The sequence below is a fragment of the Apteryx rowi genome, unplaced genomic scaffold, assembly GCF_003343035.1.
Source record: "Apteryx rowi isolate R43461 unplaced genomic scaffold, aptRow1 scaffold_192, whole genome shotgun sequence".
Classification (NCBI taxonomy): Eukaryota; Metazoa; Chordata; class Aves; order Apterygiformes; family Apterygidae; genus Apteryx; species Apteryx rowi.
Window position 1 is genome coordinate 754,442 of NW_020448219.1, and position 15,950 is coordinate 770,391.

Sequence of the window (15,950 nt, forward strand, 5' to 3'; positions counted from 1 at the left end):
ATACTGAAGGCTTGATTCCCAGATCAGTCTCTTTGGAGAAAAATGGAAGGTAGGCAAGAGATGATAGAGATGGTTTTCATAAATGGCAATTCATTAAGAAAAATATAAATAAACACAATAAATTGTGTATTTCTGTTTTTTGTATATATTGAATACGCAGACCAAAATTTATTCCTCAGCATTTTTCAGGTTGTTTCTTATGCTGTTTTTTCAGAATGTCATTGAATTACTGCAATGAATATAACTGATCTAGCAATCTCAGAGTCTTCTTCTTGAGGAAAAAAATYTGCCAATTCATTACTGTCATGCTTTGTGTATGATCGCAGGAGTACTCTCCCTGAAACACTAGGGAAAACAGACAGTGATCTGCTGGTCTTGAAAAATTTAGAAAGTAACAGTCTTGGAACTTTTGAATCTTGAGGAAGGTTTTGTTTTAGCATCTATATTGCTGCTTATTTTATAGATAAGCAATATTGATATAAAGTAGCCATTGATGTGTGACTGACACTACCCCCACAGGAAGCATCTATGTTTTTGTGTGTAGATGTGTCTGTGAGTGTGGACATGTTGGGGATGCAGACACATACACGCAAAAAACAGTTACATCTTAGAAAGGATTTATAACTTCGTTTGTAACAAAAAGGATTGGACAGGTTGAAAAATACTTTGTGTTTAAAAAAAAAACAAACAAAAAAMCCCATAAATCTGTAGACTATATTTCTTCTGGATCTTCCTTCTGGGAGTATGGTGAGTATGCTCAAGCTATATAAGGAACAGCCAGATCTCTTAAAAATGTACTAATATGTCAAGCATGTTCCTGGTTACGTAAGAGAGATGTCAGTTTGCCTTGTGAAGCAGTGATGGGATTCATGTTAATAAATCCTGCATAGATTTAGCAACAGTTACTTCAAAACTCTTTCCTAAGGTTGATATATATATATTTAATATCTTTATATATATTTTTTTGTATCTTATACAAGAGCTTTCTTTTTTCCCTGCCATTCCTCCTTCCTCCCACATGGGCCAGTCTTACAGGCAAGATGATTTTGTGGTGCAGTTGACATATTCCTTGTGATCTTTTCAGGGTTTTGCTAATTAGAAATTTTCTGTTTAATATCAGTAGAGGAATTAACAATATAACTTTTTATTAACTACCTAACCTTCAAATATATATAGGTGTCCTTATTTCATGTGAGCTGACACTACATTTGAAGTTGTAGCAAAACTGATTGCAGCTTGCTTTCTATTGTGGCCCCAGGTTAAGTATTTTTGATGTGGAGGGAAGAAAAGTTCTTCCCTGGATTGAGAATATAACTTCTCCAGAGCTGTGATGTGAATCCCTCAGACTATTTTGAGGTGACTAAGAGCATGCACAGGCTAGACTATCTTGAAGCAAGAGGTGTGTGGCATTCTTTTTCCTCCTGATGGAGATTAGTTGCAAGCTTGACAACTAACAAATTTGACATTTTTAAGTTGTATCAGATGAAATTTTTCTGTAATGCTATATTTGGTTCTCCTGGAAGTACTGAAAAGGAAGAAGAAGGTAGCCTCATACTGCCCTGAATGAAGATTTAAACAGAAGCTTAAATAGTTAAAAGGAAGATTTGCAGCTGTGCRTTTCACATAATATTTACTGGAGTGAACAATTGTGCAACCTCCTTTTGGATATGTGTTAAACAACACAGAACTCACATAAACTCTTCCCTCCAGCTTCCAAGTGATATTTGAGAGGATACTATTGGCAGTGATAAAAAAAATCATAAACTGTGACGAATATGGACACACTGTACTCTTGGTGTTAACAAAAAAAATATTTATTTGATATTTCCAAAATTATACATGAAAACAGAATTTTGTTAATTTTGAACAATTAGTTGAATGATTCCTGTCCTATAGTAGTGATGAATAACTATACTTTTGAACTACATTACCCATTATTTTTTTCTGAGAACAAAGGTTAATTTTTTTCCTTTTATAAAGTAATTCAAACCTGTGTTTGACGAAAGATTATCTTTGCTTCTCTAATAAGTAGCGGGACTGTGTTTTGTTTAAATTTGTATGTAAATAGGGTGTTCTAGTCACATCACGGGAGTTTTGGCACTCCTGGGTTCATAGCTGAGGGAAAAAAAATCATACACCTGGGCATGAGTCATGCCTCGCCTGTCTGAGAAAACTATTATACTAAATGCCATGTTTTAGGAAACCTTCCACATAACACATTCCTTAAGTCTAATGTGAATTATTGTCAGGTTTTTGTGATGTTTTTGGAATTTTTGCCCAAATTTTATAATTTAGTTTATGCATGAAGTGGTTCAAGAGTAAAAATAGATGTGGACCTACAAAGTTGTTAGAGAAATGCATGACATCAGGCTGACAAACCTAAATGCTTATCATGTATATTAACATTTTTTGATATGACATTTTGGGTACCAGCTAAGTTGCTGGTTCATATTATTGGCCTCTGAGAGTCTCGGAGTGTTTAACAGACACATGTTGGAGTCTGGACTGGCAGAGGACTCATACTTTGAACTTCCGTATCTTAAAAATCTTCAGAAAAGGTAAAAACATTAATTCATGGGATAGTTTGTGCTAAAGTACACCTTTGAAAACAACTTCTTGTTCTGTAAGACTGAATTTGTCCCATCAAGAAGTGCAACTGCTGGGTCATTATTCACAGGCCATTGTCCTGAACAGCACCACAACATACTACCTAGTGCCTTGGAGAAGGAAGCTGAGTGTGGATTGTGTACCCCATATAAAGAGTTAAGGCAAAAGAATGTAAGCTTATTTGTCTTGTAGAAATTGTGATTTCCAGTTGTTGATAGCTTATTGATGCCAGGAATTATTTTGAAGCGCATTTGCCAGGAAAATGAGTTAAAATGGCACCCTGAGGTACAGACATTCTCAGTCTTCTTTCTTGTCTTCTCAGTACAAGTTTTTTATCCTTAAACTACAGGCTGTAATTTCATCAGAATTGAAGTGTAAGAAAGTTCAGAGCAGGTCACTATTCTAATGGAATATTCTAATGGAAGCTCTTGAAGGAAATAACAAGGTTTGTTGGAGGTTAGTAGGTGGTTCTTAAAACTATGCCACTGTCGAGACTCGCTGGTAATTGGACAGAGCCACAAAGAAGAGTACTGAGTTTTGGTGTTTGTTCTTTTGGGGCAGTTGGTGTGGAAAAACAAAGTTCTTCCATCTAGGCTCTCCCAAGCTAAGGAATTCAAACCAAAAAGACAGGATCATAAGCTCAAAAAATCAACATGCAGCTCTTCTGGCTCCAGTGTCTCATGTAAGGATCCATGTACTGCCTTCTTCTGTGCACCTGGATAGAAGAGGTCAAGCACTCTACAGTTCAGGACACAGTTTTTCTCTTAGAAATCATCAGTACTGTTACTGAGATAAGATTTCAGAGGATCAGGCAGGAACATATGGTTGAAAAGTAGCTGGCTGAAGCTTCGAGTAGGTAAGATGGATGTTATATTGCTAGGAAAAAAAAAAAAGACCTTCAAAGAACTGATTGTGGTGTTAGCCTTTCAGTCAATGAAAAACGATTCTCTACCAGTGTTGAAGTAATGTGATAACTTGGATCTTGTGGCTGTGATACTGCTGTGCATGGCCATGCAAATAATATTTCTAGGTAGCTGAAAAATCCTGTAGCAACTTGTTATATTGGAACTGACATAGAAAGCTGGAAGGACTGGGGCATCTAATAGATGCTATGAAGTTCTTTACAAGTACAATTGGTAGATATTATGGTGGTATGGAAGCATACAGTTCAGTTTCAATGTAATCCCTTTTCTGTGTAAGTAATGTTCAACTTGATAAGTTGATGATAAAATAAATAAAATGACCTATTTTTGCTTTGTTACTTTATGAGTCTGGCTGAATTAATAGAGAGTTTAAGCAAGGTCTTGTCTAAATGCCATGATCATCCACCTGTAAGTAACCAACCCTTTTTTAGATCTCTTGTAGAAAAATACTATTCAGTTCTGAATTGAATATTCTCTGTAAATATTCTCTGAAAATGTATTTTTAAAGTGTATGCTCACAACTCCCATTAGCCACCTAAATTGTGCTAGGTACAGAAGACAGGAACTAGATCTGTAAGGTCCCAGTGTAGTCAGTAGACAGAAGGAAGAAACTCTGTGGAGTGAAATTAGAGTACTCGTGAGTTGGATGCTTAAATTATATGGTATGAATTCCTTCTTGAATACCAGTTTCCTTACTTTTTGTTTAATGGCTGTCTTTTTTGTTACACAATGCACAAATTGAGTGAATATTTTAAGTACCATATCAGTGATACAGTAATCATGTTGCATTAAATTCTCATTTCATACCTGCCCCATGGTCAGAACTTTTGTGGGTAGTTGTTTTGTTTCACTAAGAAATGGAGTTTTCTTATTATCAGTACTTGGTATCTGTGTCTACATTAAAGTCTCACTTCTCCCCTTCTCAAAATAAGAATAGTACACGTAAAAGATACCTTTAGCACATTTCTCTAAATCACTATATTTGTTACAGACACATCACTTTTTATGCTAGAGTTTTGCTGCTGCTGTTCACTTTTTAATGTTAGTCCCCATGAGCGTAGTACCATTTTCAGACAAACAAAGAATAGCCCACATCCAAATCATAGTTTAGTTTGACATCTGTCAAATAAGAATTTTTCTTCTACCTCAGTGTTCTAACATATGTTGCTCTCCAGAGGAGACAAAGCTTTCCATAGATAACCTTATTGCTTGGCTTATGTTGAGTTGGCTGAGTGCCACTGAACTGTGTCCTAAAAATTTCTGTGGCACATAAACCTGTACAGTCACTGTTGTGTCTGCTCTGCTGGACTCTTCCAGACTCCTTAGTGTGGTTGACAGAGCAAAATTAGTTGCAATGAATGCCTGTGCAAGTTATCACCCTATCTCTTTGTTCACCTCACTTTTGTATCCCGAGTCTCCTCATTAAATGTGCATTTACAACTTGAGTAGACTTTTCTGACACTTTTCTCCARTGATGAAGCGTTTGCATGGTGTTTTGGAGGTGAACTGAAAGATCTGATCATGCTCAGAAATTAACAATTGACATGATAGAAATGACAAGTTACAGCAGTGAGCTACAGGATTAAGGAAAAGAGAATGGGCAAAGGATGACTTATTTATATATGATAATAGGATATTTCTGTGAGAAGATATGGAATTAGGCTAGATAACACTGGAAGCATAATAGTTCCCCAGTGCTCATTAATGGAGCAGAAATTTTCAGTGATGAAGGACTGTGAGTTGGATTCTTCCCTTATCAAAATGTTGTTGGGTTGATATGTCTGTATGTGCTGGATTTATGGTTGTTATGTTTTCTTTTTTATTCTTTCAGTAATGTATATTAAGCAGGAATAAATCATCTTGTTTCTTTGATTATGCTAAGCAGGAGGGTTGTTACCAGATAAGAGTTTTAAATCTGTTTTGTTATACTTGTTTTGATTATTTTTTATTATTGTCTTGAAAGGGGCTGACAATATCAGGAAATACTGGAGTCGTTACTACCAAGGATCCCAAGGGGTAATATTCGTATTAGACAGTGCCTCCTCTGAAGATGATCTAGAAACTGCTAGGAATGAACTGCATTCTGCTCTTCAGCACCCACAGTTATGTACTTTGCCGTTTTTAATACTGGCCAATCATCAAGACAAGCCAGCAGCTCGCTCCGTGCAAGAGGTATGTTAACATGGCAGCATCTTGCCTCTTTGTATTTACTGTCTGCACACTACTGACCCACTCTTATTCATTTCCCTGACATCCTAGTTAAGGATTGGCCTTAGTTAACTTTCATCGTAGTACACAGCCTGAGAACAGTCCCTGCCCCTAAGAACTTACAGTGCAATGCACTCCGTACAGACTTGGCTGTTCTGAAAAACACACCAGTAAACACAGTTCTCCTGCTTTCACCATATTTTGCTTAAGGGAGAAAGGCATTTTTAACTACTCTTATCAAAAGCTGCTGAGAGAGTGTTTTTTGTTTTGCTTGTTTTTATTTGCTATTAGTTTTGATCTTGCACTATCCCATTACTCTGTTCTTCACCACTGCTTAAAGCAGTAGATTAAGTTTGCAGCTATGGGTAGCCTTTTATGTAAAAGCTTTTTTCTTAGTTGCTATCTACCGGTGTGAGGGCAAAGTTGCAATTCCTGTTTTGAAGCTGTTACTCTGTTCTGACTTTCTTCTTTTAACATGTGTTGTCTTTGTCTAATTTGCAGGTATCACATAGTAAATTATATAATTGTTCCATTTGGTATACCTTTTGCTCTTAGGTTTCTGAAAAATTCTTCTTACATACATTCCTATTATGTTGCTTATATCTTTGAGAAAGTGTTGAAGGTTACTGACTCTCGAGAAGCTCTACTTATTCTCTTGAAGTTGGAAGAAATTTTTTTTAAATTAAAAATTAAAATTTTTTTATGCTGACGTATATAGTTGATTGTGTCATTCTGCTCATATACAAGTGTTATTTGAAGGACTCTTCACATTAAAGACTATGCGAAATCTCCTGTTTGTTCTGTGAATGGTGTTTTTCATTACAGTGGAGTCAGAACCATTTCAGCATTTTATTGTGTTGCTCCTTTGTATTTAAAAAAAATCTTGCTTTCTTAGACGTGTTTCTTTATCTAAAATACAGTCTTTCTGAAGAATACCAATTCAATTTGATGTGGTGATTTTTAAGTGTTCATTGACTTACTACTTTCCTTTTTAAAATGGCCAAATTATGTTTAAAGTCAATTGAAGACTTCCATTAGAAGTATTACTTCAGAAATGTTCCTTCTCAAGTTTCATAGGAATAGTTAATGTAGGAGAACACCCTCTTTATGCCATGTGACGTATGCCAGTTATTTTGCAATACAGCAGTTGTAGACTCTCCATTTTGCAGTTAAGGCCATGCAGATGGATTTTGGGGTTTGTACTGAATCCTTTGCATATTTAGAACTAGCATTTCTTCTCTTTTATTGAGAGGATCCTCACTCTCCCCTTATCCCTTTCCAGGCTCAGGTATTGTACCTCAACACTCCTAATAACATAAGTGATGATCATCATTGCCAATTGTTTGATATCTCMGTAGAGGAAAAGATCCTTACATGCTTACAGTAGCATTTTAATATGCTTCTACTATATGTTAAAAAAAAAAATCTTTTGGTATATTTTCATGATAAACAAGTCTTGTTATTTTGAGTCTGCGTGAAGTGTTGAATCCAAGAATTTTGTTAAATGTGCACAGCTTATGCATGTTTTCGGGGGGAAAAAAACAAATCAAGAGCTCAGTGTATGTCTCTGCTGAAATTCTTTAGTTAAGAATAGGGAAAAACTAAATTACAAAAAAGAGTATTTTGATTAACTGAAGGAGACAGTCAAAAGTTACTGCTGGTATTTTGTTGCTGAAAAAATGATGTCCTTTGTTTGCTGTGAATGTGAAGGGGGAACCTTACTCTGTGAATTTTGCAGATGATGAAACAGAGATTTGTTGCTTTCTAAAATGTTTTGCTGTGCCTCTGTTCTTATTAGTGAAATGTGAAATGAAAATAAAATGCTTGRATCATCATAGGACCGTTTCTTATTTCAAAAAGAACATTTAAAAAATTTTAACAAATGTGTTGAGCAATATGAGCGTTTTGGTAAATGTTTTTGTAGAAGCAAGGGCATTAAATACAGGTATTGCCTTGCTCTTTTTATGTATATCATAAGACAAACAAACAACTGTTGGAATTTAAAAGAATGTAAACATTCTTTTAGACAATATGTTGCTTTTCTTTAATGCATATGAAAAGACTCCTTGGAGTATAATTAAAGAAAATTTTGGAGTAGCGTATAGTAGGAATTATAGAAAAACTTATTTACAGCAAAAATCCTTCACAAAATTGTACAAGTGCCAAGCAGTTTCTGCAACAGATGTTAATTGTATTTATTGTTGGGAAGTGTGGTTGCTTCAATTTTTCCAAAATTTTACAATTTATTTTTAACATGTTTTCTCCATGTCTTGCATAGACAAAAGCAATATTGTAGAAGTTGCATGCCTTAACTATTAGGCAATGTCATGAATAGCTAAATTCAAAACTATAATGAGAATTTTGTTTCTGAAATGTAACTGAACCTAACTTGTTTTACAGGTGTGATTGGAGAATATACTTCATATTATTAATGTGCTCAGGGAAAATTATAGGAGAAACTAAGCTGAAATACCAGTCATAAATATAACCTTATTTTTCTATACTCAGTTGCTAATTGGCTGTTTTACCTCCTAGTTATTTAAATTTTTAAATGAAACCAAAAAAGTACATTTATCACTTCATTCTGGAAACTATAAATTAACATGTCATTTTAAATACTGTACCTCTTATTTTTTTTGTGTCAACTTGTATGGTATTTATTCCACCTTTCCGTGTGAAAGATATGTGTAAGTTGTTTTGATGTTCTTGTGACAGTAGCACATATTTAAGTGTTTTCAAATAGCTATTGAGTGATTTCAATTGAGTCATGCTGAAATAAAAACTGCATACATTAATCAGACCGTAATACTTGGAAAATCATATTTAAATCAATAGGTATGTTGCAAAGTAACCGGATTTCAGATTAAAATTATAAGGAATTAATCAGGCATAGGTCAGTTCTTGCTGATGTTTTGGATCCCTTCTGAATTAGTAAATATAAATAGTTACAAGTGAAAAATAAATTGAGTTATCCAGCAGATAGGACGGTGGTGTAATTGTGGCATATCGATTGGTTTGTTTGGTCACTGCTTCCAAAATACTGAGTACAATTCCAGAACGGTTTACCTAATTATAATTCTTAATAAAGCTCATATTGACAGAGAGTGTTTCTGGTTTTCCATCATCAAATTTGATTTTGTTTACAGACAAGTGTTTTTGATTAGTCAGATTTTTGTGACTGACTAAACGTTGCAGGAGACTTATGGTAATAAAGCGCTGTAAATTGCTTTGCAAGTGAACAGCAAAGCTACTGTCATTGCCAACTTGTTGATTTTTATTTTGGAATCAGTGTTACTTTGTGTAATAATATCAGAAACTGGATAAATCAGTAGTTTCATATGGTTYGAAACAGTATGCAAACTGCGAGTTGCTTACCCTCCTGAGTCAGAGCAAGGGGAGTCACAGGTAGGGTGGGTTGGAAGTTGTCCGTAGCCAGTGTATTTTAGGAACAGGCTATGCTGAGCAAACGCTTGTCTGAATCATGTTGAGGACTTGTATGCGCTATTTGCATTTCTAAGCAAAATCGTTTGCAGTGTATAGCTGTTCCCCAGGCTTGTTGAATACAAAAGCTGTGTAGAACTGGTCAGAGTAAAAATCCTATGAGGCAATGAAGCCTTGCCAGTTCTGTGGTGAAGCAGCTACATATTTGGGTGGTGGGGTGTTGGTTTGTTTTTTTTTCTTTGTTTTCTGTATTTTTTTTTTTCTTTTTTAATATTTAAGGCTGTGTTCATGACTGTTTGTGAAGACATTTAAAGACTAATCTTCCAGGGTTTTGTTTGTTTGTCTTGTTTTTTTTGTGTTTTTTTTTTTTTTAAGTTATACAGAAGTTCAGGCAATTAATAGATTTTTGTCTTGCATAAATATTGCTGACCATTAGTACTGCAGGAAATCATTAAAGTTGTCATGTAATTTACCTTTTTGAAGAATAATAGAACTTTTATATAGAGTTACAAACTAGTAGGCAATGAATTGAAAGTGTCTTTTCAGTCTATTTTAAGATTATGTTATCATTTTAAATATTATTGGCAGGAAACCACTTGGAAAGTGAAAAGATATTATGTAGTGAGCTGATCGCAAGTGTGTTGTGTACACAAGATCATACTTTAAAGATGATGGCTGTGTGAAACTCCAGAAAACCATCTTTTTTCCATTGTTTTTTCTTTGTTATAACACGATTAAAAATGTCTTTGAATTGCAAACAATGTTTTCAAAAGCAAATGTGAAAGGATGATTCCATGTTTATATAGATTGTGATGTATTTATCTATTTTAGAGTATTTCAAGGTATTTGGTTTTTGAATAGTGCAGAGTGTTTAATTCTGTTTTCTGCTGGCGGGAAAGTGGAGGTTGACTCTCTGTGAAAGAGCCACCTGAGTGATGTCAGGACCACTGGCTGCTACCCTGCCAGGTTCTTCTCTGTTGTTTATGTCTGAAAATAATTGTGTAGATAAACAATGTCTCCTTGATGTTTAAGTGTCTTAAAGCTTAAGAAGCATCTCAGAAAATCGTTGAGGTTGTTGGAATCTGTAGAGGCTCCTTCTCCTGCCAAAAAGTTGGAGTGTTATAGAAACTGCACTTTCTGGGCCTCGTGCTTTAAAATCTGAGCTGCCTTAATTCCAGGACCTTACTACTAAAATCAGGGGATCAGTGGCTTCATACGCTTTTGCTATAGTTTATCCCTTCATTAGTTGCTGCTAGTTAAGGGAAAATAGTTTCTCATTGGAAACCCCATCAACTTACCAGTGGGCAAATATAATTATAGATATTATTATTAACAATCTGAAAAACAACATTGAACAATGACACATTAGGAGGTTAAGCTTCAGAGAATATGCAGTATCTCAGCTAACAGCTTTGAACAGATGATGCATCCAGCAGCAAGTAATGCAAAAACTTAGGTTGAAACCAAGAGTGAAAATGGAAGTACTCTCTGCAGTCTGACCTATTCTTATTCTGGTCAGGCCTCCCAAATTTACCTATGAGAAGTCTTAAAAAGCAGCTGTTGCAAATCTGTGTCTTTTATGACAGGGACATCTATACCAAAGTTAAACTGAGGGCAGGTTTTTAGTTCCAAATAAACTATTCCTGAAATAATTCATCTTCAGATTACTGCAGCGTATAGCCAAAATATGGATTCCTACCCTGTTTTGAGATAGCTGTGACCTTAATGACCTTAATATTTGCAATCGCCTCACTGTGAATACCTCTTCTCATCCAAGGTGTATCTCCTGAGATTTGAAGATAGTTTTGGAACTGGATGCTGCTATTTTGAGTATTGGCTGCTTCCTTCACAACTGTGGCCTTTGTGGGAACACTGGAGTTATTTGTCAGACTTCAGTTATGAACACGCTTGCAGGAGAGGAGGACACTATTAAACTGATGTTTAGGAAATATTTCAGTTATTAAWCTTGCCATGTTTAGAACAATGGATAAATTACTCCTGTTCACATGTGTCATAGAAAGTCCTTTTCTGAATAAAGAATTTCTTTAGAGCTGTTAAGGAGATGGTTTACATATAAATAGATCCTAAAACAATAGTTACTAATATGACCTGGTAGATGCATTAAAAAACCCCATCAACCTAGAATCTGATTTGAATTAATAAATACACATTGTATTAGCACATTTAATATCACCTGGCAACCATTAAGCAAAGGCTTCTTAAAAACTGATGTTTACAGAAAATCCTAATAATGATTTCCATATAGCCACTAGGAATGATGGATTTCTAAAGTAGGACATAATCTAATGGGGTGTGTCCTGCCTGTGACCTCCTTCCATCCTATATGATGGCTCTCTGGCTTAAGAAATCTGTTTGTCTTAACTGAAGCTGTTTATAAAAAGCAATGATCTTTCAGATAGCTAGGTTACAAACCATTTAAAGCTATATGGGTTTAAAATTGTCCTCTTCACTCTTATAGGAAAATAGTGGCAGGCAATAAAGACCCTAAAGTATTGGTGTAACAGGCCTCTGCTCTAAGTTAACTTGATAAATGCCTTTATTACTGCTTTTGGTTTGGAGTTTTTGTTATTTTTTTTTAAGGTGGAAGTTGGCACATTTTGAGACTTGGTGTATGCAAGAAGTTCGTAAAGAAGATAAGCTATTTTGTGCTATTTTTGTTGAAATTTTAAGCTTGCATATATATATATATATATATATGGCATTTACTGTACTTACCAAATGCTTAATCAAACAGTACACAATATTTTGTTACTACATCATGAAGTGAATCTTGTAGCTGGATGTGAAGACCAAAACAGTTTGATATGGTTGCAAATCTGTGTCCAGTGTATATATTAAGCAGGTAGTGTTTGCTTTAATCATTGCATAGTTAGACTGATTACATTAATAGTGAGTTGTGCAGTAAATATTCACTGCTGCAAAATGTAAGTGACCTTTTAAAGATCTCAAAATGAGAAATTTCAAATCTTGGAAGAAACTGGATTTGTCTGTTCTCTTTAAGTCACTGGCATGAAAGGAAATCATGGTGAGCAAAGAAGAAATTAAGACATTATGAAATGAACCATAAAGTATTTTTAAGGATTAATAAATTATATAGAAAGGCTTTACATTTTGTGAAAACCCTTTATAAAAAGGTGACATGAAGAATCCAAACAGTAAATATACTCCTTTCTTTAAATGGATTTTTGTTTCAATTGCTGTTTTATAGTAAACAAGGTCCTGACAGATAAGATCCTCCATATATTTTCAGCAAATCAAAAGATGGATTGGAATTGTTAATACTTCTTATGTGAATAATACTGCGTTCAAATAACTGCACTGTGCTAATGTACGTGCCCAGTTTAACAAAGAAACAAAAATCTCTGAATAATAAATTCCTGATACTTTCTTGATGAATTTAAAAAAGTCTGCAATGGACTGAGCTGAAAGAGTGCAGCTAGAAATTCTGAATTGGAATGACCTTCCTAAAGGTACAGGCTTTGAGATGTGCGCATGTTGCACAATGTGCAGGAGGCTGAAGAGCAGGAATAGAGTAGTCAAGACAGAAATGGAAGTACTGTTCCCATACACCAATATCATGGCTTCAAACAGTTGCATAGAAAGCAAAAACTTTTAAGTGGCACTTGCAGCTAATAGGGTGGTACAATTCTACAAAAAAGGTACATATTTTGGAGTAAATTTTGAAGAGTATTGCTGTGTATAGCTTTTCAATATCAGTAACTTGATTTTTAAAGCACTGTCAGTGTCTGTAAGTGTTTCTTGTAAATATATATGCATAGGTGGGTGAATTTTGAGTTTTTGTCAGCAGTATTGGCTTACTTTTTGACCCCTTTCTCTGTCCTGTCCCTTCAGGTGYGACAGCCCAACTATTTGTGCAGCCATGCGATGAACTGAATTGGAGTTAAAATTTGTTTACTGCTTCCCTCCTTCCTCCTGGTCTTATTTTTAAACAGAATCAGTTCACAACACAACTGGGCAAGTAGGTGTACAGGCACTATGAGGGACAGTAGGAGGTTGAGAGTGAATGCAAGTTCCTGAAATTAGTACTGGAGCAGAAAGTGTTGTGGAATTCTGTCTAAGATGCATCATATATAAATGCAGTAAGACTTGGAGCTTCTCTTTCCCATCTTTCTCTTTCACTTTTTTGGCTAGTTCCGCTAGAGTGAATCTCAGTTGAGGAAGGTTATGCAGGAAATTAAGGAAAAATTCATTCCCAGATTCCTTAACGATGAAAGCTTTTGCATAGATGTGCAAATAATTTTACTCAAATTGAGAGAGAAGTAGGAAAAAAGCATTTATTTTCACTATGTGCATTGAAAAATGAATGTCCTAATCATCTTTCTAGCCAGGACAAAAGAAACTGCTGTTCAAAGAGAATGACTTAYGCTTGCAGAACTAAACAATTAGGTCTTGTAATACTGAATGCAAAGTCAGGAGCGTAGTCTGAATAAATGAAAAGCAAAGTGAGAGAAACTTTCAAATGCTTTCAGATACAAAGATCTTCTAGTAAATATTTTTCATAAATGTTTGTTTAGTATGCTTATATAGCATTTATTAAAGACTGCTGGAGATGAGAAGAGCTGAGCTTCATACACAGTTCTTTCTGAAGCCTTTTTTGCTTGGTTACAAGTTTTTGGGCTTTAGTAGAGAATTATTAAATGAAATCTGTTGGATACAAATCTGACTATATGATCGTAATCCTTTTGGGCCTTTAAGTCTGTGAAACTGCTGTTCAGAGGAATTCTTGAGCGCTCAGAAATTTAATTACTGTTTGAGACATTTTGCATGAGCAAAAGATGACTTTTCTCAGAAGAAATATTTCAAGTGGAACAAACCAGTGGCTGTAGAACTGCTTTCCAAATAGAATGCTACAGCAACTTAAAAAAAAAAAAAATCTCCTGATCAGATGAAAAAGAATGGAAAAGCATTTAGTAATGCATTGGACCAAGTTTTTACAAACTCGGCTGTTGTATAAGAAAATAACTCAGGATGTATTTCCTTTCAAACATCCTTTTTATATTTTTAGTAAAATGAATTCTTGAATGCAAAAATTCAGGCTGCAGCATTTCTTCTTAAAAGAGGAGGACTTCATCTCTTTTCAGTCTTTTAAAAGAGAAAGTATCAATGTCTTTAGCATTAAATAGATTTATTGATTGAAGGGGAGTAAAATATATTGTAATTGTTATGTTTAGCAAGGCAAGAAGCTCTCTGATCATTTTGTGTAGTTAAACTTTTTTATGTATTATCTTGTTTTGTTACTCAAGGTTGAACAGATGAGTCAATTTTTTAAAATGTTTTCAGCTTGTTTATGATCACATAATCATCGGTAAATTAGAGTAGGCATGCAGTGTATGAAAAGAATTTTTGGACTCTGTCCATTCCCTGGGAATTAGATGCTCGCATTTATGGAACATCTCGATCAACATGTTTATTGGTTGTGCCAGAACAGAGGTTGAAGAATAACTGAGTAGGACAAAAATTATCCATTTCATATCCATATAGCTAGTTTAAGTTAGAATTTATTTACATCCCTGAATAATGGAAAATTCCAACCGCATCAACTCTACTTACACTATGAAGTAACATAGATTAAGATTGTCTATAGTTCCGAACAACTCAAAGATCGTTAGGAATATATGTATGCAGGGTTGTTTTTAAACCCACATAAATCTGGAGCTGCTCAGAGTTGGGCTTGGGTTTGGGGGGGGGTTTGGTACCTCTTCCATCTGTTAAACTTCTTTAGGCAATGTAAAGACTGAATTCTTCTGTTTATTTAATTGTATTTCTGCAGCAACAGTTCTGGATCAGGATTCCAGGAGTTTGAAATGCTCAGTAAGAAAGGAAGTTCTGACCAAACAGTGTAAATGCTACAAAATGAGAGAACTGCTAAGTACAGCTAGTGATACACAGAAAAATGATGATACAGTATTGATCAACATATTACACAATAATTATGGCTTGACAGGGCCCAGCTGTGCTAAATCATGTGTAGGCATTGTGTTAAAAGTAGTGTTTGGAGGAGAATGGAAAGGAAGGCACTGAGTTATTTCTGAAGATGCTTAAGAGGATTTTCTCTTGGGAATGAGTGGCAACCTGAATCACAAAGAGTCACAGAACTGTTGAGGTGGGAAGAGACCTCTGGAGATCTAGTCCAACCCCTCTGCTCAAGCTGGATCACTTAGAGCAGGCTGCCCAGGACCTTGCCCAGATGGCTTTTGAATATCTCCAAGGAAGGAGACTCTACAATCTCTCTGGGCAACCTCTTCCAGTGCTCAGTCACAGTAAAAGGAGTTTTTCCTCATATTCAGATGGAACTTCCTGTGTTTCAGTTTATGTCCATTTCCTCTTGTCCTGTTGCTGGGCACTACCGAGAAGAGCCTGGCTCAGTCTTCTTTACACCCTCCCATCAGATATTTATATGAATTGACAAGATCCCCCCTCAGTCTTCTCTTCTCCAGGCTAAACAGGCCCAGATCTCTCAGCCTCTCCTCATAGGAGAGAAGCTCCAGTCCCTTAATCATCTTAGTGGCCCTTTGCTGGATTCGCTTCAGCAATTCCATGTCTCTCTTGTACTGGGGAGCCCAGAACTGGACGCAGTACTCCAGCTGTGGCCTCACCAGGGCTAAGTAGAGGGGGAGGATCACCTCCCTCGACCTGCTGGCAACACTCTTCCTGATGCACCCCAGGATACCATTGGCCTTCTTGGCCACAAGGGCACATCGCTGCCTCATGCTTAACTTGGTGTCCACC

The 15,950-nt window shown here is 35.6% G+C and overlaps 1 protein-coding gene across 6 annotated transcripts in view; it reads left to right on the forward strand.

Annotated features, from left to right (window-relative positions):
* Positions 1-15,950, forward strand: part of ARL15 (ADP ribosylation factor like GTPase 15) — a 219,537-nt gene that overhangs the window by 80,663 nt on the left and 122,924 nt on the right. For 3 of the 6 annotated variants that reach the window (XR_003252990.1, XM_026062714.1, XM_026062715.1), the window contains one exon: positions 5,494-5,702. Coding sequence is in view for 5 of the 6 variants with exons in the window: in XM_026062714.1 (XP_025918499.1) it covers positions 5,494-5,702 (209 nt within the window). In the remaining variant the exon portion in view is untranslated. Of the gene's footprint in view, positions 1-5,493; positions 5,703-6,239; positions 6,530-7,020; positions 8,614-15,950 lie in introns of those variants that run through there. The other 3 variants (XM_026062716.1, XM_026062718.1, XM_026062717.1) reach the window with 3 other exon arrangements.